The sequence below is a fragment of the Sprattus sprattus genome (assembly GCF_963457725.1).
Source record: "Sprattus sprattus genome assembly, chromosome: 9".
Lineage (NCBI taxonomy): Eukaryota > Metazoa > Chordata > Actinopteri > Clupeiformes > Clupeidae > Sprattus > Sprattus sprattus.
Window position 1 is genome coordinate 25,883,885 of NC_137928.1, and position 4,636 is coordinate 25,888,520.

Genomic DNA, 4,636 nt, shown 5'->3' on the forward strand with positions numbered 1-4,636 from the left:
ACAGATTCCACAGTGCTGTGGAAAATATGCACTTCTCACCTGGAATCTCTTTCCATTAACTACAAACCTTTTTATTCACCGCGGGAGTTTTCCTCCTTTATTCTGGTTGGTGTGTACATTCCACCTCAAGCCTGCGTCAGCGACGCACTACGGCAACTGGCTGACCTGATAACCAGCACGGAGCGAAAATACCCGGACTCTATTTTAATTATCCTTGGTGACTTCAACCAAGCTAATCTCAGCCGCGAACTGCCAAAATACAGGCAGCACATTAAGGGACAAAAACTCACTGGACCATTGCTATACAACACTTAAGAATGCATACTGCTCTGTTTCACGTGCAGCTTTGGGACTTTCCGATCACTGCCCGGTTCATCTCCTCCAGAAACTAAAATCTGCAAAGCCTTTGGTTAAAACTGTGAGGAAATGGACCAACAAGCAAAACTGGAATTACATGCCTGCTTTGACTACACTGACTGGGGTGTTGTTGAGGCTGCATCCACATCCCTGGGCGAACTCACAGACACTGTGACTCTAAACCAACTCTAAACCATGGTTCACAGTAAAACTCAAGCAGCTTCGTCAAGCCAAAAAGGAGGCCTTCAAGAGTGGGGACAGGATCCTATACAACCAGGCCAGAAACACACTGACTAAGGAGATCAGACTGGCAAAGAGAAGCTACTCTGAAAAACTGAAAAACAGATTTTCAGCCAACGACCCTGCGTCAGTGTGGAGAGGCCTGCAGGACATCACCAACTATAGGAAAACCTCCCCCCACTCCATGGAGAACCCTCAACTGGCTGATGACCTGAATGTGTTTTACTGCAGGTTTGATCACCCCACATTCACACCTCTCACCCACTCCAACTCAGACTTCACACCATCAACTGCACCCCCTGTCATCACCTCCCCCCTCCTCTCTGACTCCCCCCCCTGCACTGACGGTCTGTGAAGAGGATGTGTACCAGCTATTTCAAAGACAAAAGACAAGGAAGGCCACAGGCCCAGACGGCGTGACACCATCCTGTCTGAAAGTCTGCACTGATCAGCTGGCCCCCATTTTCACACGGATCTTCAATAGATCTCCGGAACTGTGTGAAGTCCCCTCCTGCTTCAAACGCTCCACCATCATCCCAGTTCCCAAGAAATCCTGCATCACTGGTCTGAATGACTACAGGCCCGTCACCCTAACGTCTGTGGTCATGAAGTCCTTTGAATAACTGGTGTTAACCCATCTGAAGGCCATCACAGGCCCCCTGCTGGACCCTCTGCAGTTTGCCTCCCGGGCTAACAGATCAGTGGATGATGCAGTCAACATGGGGCTGCATTACATCCTTCAACACCTCGACTCCCCAGGGACCTATGCAAGGATGCTGTTTGTTGACTTCAGCTCAGCGTTCAACACCATCATCCCAGAAGTCCTCCTCACCAAACTCACCCAGCTCACTGTGCCCGCCTCCACCTGTCAGTGGATCACAAACTTACTGATAGACAGGAAGCAGCAGGTGAAGCTGGGTGAAACAACATCCAGCACCCGTTCAGTCAGCACTGGTGCACCTCAGGGATGCGTGCTCTCCCCATTGCTCTTCTCACTCTACACCAGGGGTGGCCAACCCGCGGCTCGCGAGCCGCATGCGGCTCTTTGCCTGGAGTCCTGCGGCTCTTACGTTCATGTTCAAGTCCATGTCCAAGTTTGTGTTTGCGTGTGTGTTTATGTGCGTGTTCGCTTTCCTTACGTGTCATACGGTGATTTTGTTAGTGTGCGTCGCTTGCGTTCATTACGGTATTTTGAGATCATGGCAAATGCGCTCTATGATCTTCACTTTAAAATGGCAGGAAAAAAGTGCACTGCTAAAAGAAAATACGAAGAGGAAAACAGAACTTTTCTAACTGAGTGGGAGACTTTATATTTTTTCATCGAACGCAATGGCAAGCCATTCTGCCTTATATGCCAGTCGTCACTGGCGCATTACAAGGCTTCCAATCTTCACCGCCACTTCAATACCCTCCACGCTAACTTCGACCAGGATTTCCCAAAAGGGAGTGAGCTACGAAAGCACAAGTTAAATGCTTTGAAAAGTCAGGCAGAAAAGCAGGTACAAATTTTCAAAAAATTTACGAATCAGTCAGAGACGGTAACGCTTGCATCATATAAACTGGCTTGGAACATCGCACGGGCTAAAAAGCCATACAACGAAGGGGAGTTCATAAAAAAATGCATAACTGACGCTGTTGAAATCTTGTCTCCTGAAAGTAACAAACTACAACGCATGGCGTCAGACCTCCAACTGTCCCGCCACACCGTAGAATGCAGAATATCTGAAATTAACACGGCTATTGAATCACAGCTTCACTCTGACCTTCAAGCATGTGAATATTTCAGTGTTGCATTGGATGAGAGTTGTGACATACAAGACAAGCCTCAGTTGGCGATATTTGCTCGCTCTGTGTCAATTGAGTGCGTAATCAAAGAGGAACTCTTGGACATTATGCCATTAAAAGAGAGAACACGAGGGGTAGATGTTAAAGAAACCATGATCAGTGCATTTGAGAAAGCAAACCTGCCACTACATAAGCTCACAGCCATAGCCACGGATGGCGCACCGTCGATGATTGGATCCGTGAACGGGCTCGTGGGGTTGTGCAAAGCCGACGAAACATTTCCCGACTTTTGGAATTTCCACTGCATTATCCACAGGGAGCAACTGGTGTCTAAATCATTGAATTTAGACAACGTCATGAAACCTGTGATGGAAATAGTCAACTACATCCGCACACACGCTCTTAACCACCGGCAGTTCAAGAATTTCATCGCAGAGCTGGACGAGGAGCTTCCAGGTGACCTGCCTCTGCACTGCACCGTGAGGTGGCTGTCAAGGGGAAAGGTGCTCTCTCGCTTCTTCGAACTTTTGGATGCCGTGAAACTCTTCATGGAAGAGAAGAACAAGGACTATCCACAGCTCTCGGACCCAAAATGGATCATGGATTTGGCCTTTTTGGTTGACATGTTGAGCCACTTGGACAGACTGAACCTTACCCTGCAGGGTAAAATGAAAGTGCTGCCTGATTTGGTGCAGAGTGTTTTTGCGTTTGTCAACAAACTGAAGCTGTTCAAGGCGCACGTTCAGAAGGGAGATTTAACGCATTTCCCCAATCTGCTCAAAGTTAGCGGGCAAGTCACCAGTGCCACCCTGAAGAAGCAACGCGACAGATATGCAACTCTGGTTGAAAACCTGCACGACACTTTTGTGATCCGCTTCCGTGACCTACAACTGAAAAGGCCACAAATCACCTTCCTCGTCGACCCATTCAATGCGGATACGGACTGTTTGAAAGCCCCGCTGGTCGCTGATGAGGCAGCCGCTGAGTTGGAGATGATTGATCTCGCTGAGGAGGACCAACTGAAACCTGCTTTAATGGAAGGGACCATCGAGTTCTGGAAACGTGTATCAATGGACAAATACCCCACTGTCAAAAGGGCTGCACTGAAAATACTGTCAATGTTTGGCTCAACGTACGTCTGCGAGTCCGTTTTTTCTACCTTGAAATTCGTGAAATCAAAACACCGCTCTGTTCTGAATGACACCCATCTGAAAGAACTGCTTCGAGTGGCAACAATGGAGTACGAGCCAGATTTGAGGAGGATTGTTCAAGGGAAGGAATGCCAGAAGTCTCACTAAGCAACATGCATAGTAAGTGCACACTATATTGATGTTTGAAAAGTGTGTGTGTGTGTGTGTGTGTGTGTGTGTGTGTGTGTGTGTGTGTGTGTGTCAGGAAGAGACTATTGGGGATGTGTACCCATGTATGATGTTGCTGGCCTGTGATCTTACTGGGGTACATTTCTGTTATCATGTTGGTGTGGCATTTACATGCAATTACATTACAATTCATCTGTCTGGCAGAGGGGTGTGTGTGTGGGTGTGGGTGTGGGTGTGTGAGAGAGAGGAAGGGATGGGTGATGCTCATTTGTGCAGATGTGTTTTACGTTGCTGGCCTGTGTCTTGGTATTGTAGGAGTACATTTCCATCGTCATGTTGGTGTGTGACAAATCTGACTGAGCAGAGGTGTGTGTGTGTGTGTGTGTGTGTGTGTGTGTGTGTGTCAGAAGAATGGGTAATGTTTGTGTGCCTATGTGTTCATGTGCCCGTGTGCCGATGTGGCTCTTTGCTGTAACATGGTCAGATATGTGGCTCTTGGTCTCCAACTGGTTGGCCACCCCTGCTCTACACAAACGACTGCACCTCAGGAGACCCATCTGTTAAACTCCTAAAATTTGCAGATGACACATCAGTCATCGGCCTCATCCGTGATGATGATGAGTCTGCATATAGGTGGGAGGTTGAACAGCTGGCCCTGTGGTGCGGTCGCAACAACCTCAGGGATTAAAGCAAACAAAAATCATCTGACTGAAAACATTTGCAATTTTGTTTTGGCCAACACACATGTTGCGTAAATGTTCGTTAAAGACTGCAAAGTTGCAGTTACCTGATTTGCGTTGGTTCACACATTCCAACAAATAGGCCTAGATATAGGCTCATAATGCACTGACAGTAACAACATTTATAGCCTCGATTTTTACTTGCTCCTTGATTTTCATTGCACAGAATACAAAACGAGAGAGAAGAAGGATAAA

General features: G+C 47.5%; 1 protein-coding gene across 1 annotated transcript; it reads left to right on the forward strand.

Annotated features, from left to right (window-relative positions):
- Positions 1–2,270: 2,270 nt before the first annotated feature.
- On the forward strand, positions 2,271–3,680 carry LOC308370394 (general transcription factor II-I repeat domain-containing protein 2-like; the record flags this gene model as incomplete). The annotated part of the gene is made up of 1 exon (XM_080845046.1): positions 2,271–3,680. One exon carries the CDS (start codon positions 2,271–2,273, stop codon positions 3,678–3,680), a length of 1,410 nt encoding a protein of 469 aa, XP_080701172.1.
- Positions 3,681–4,636: the final 956 nt, after the last annotated feature.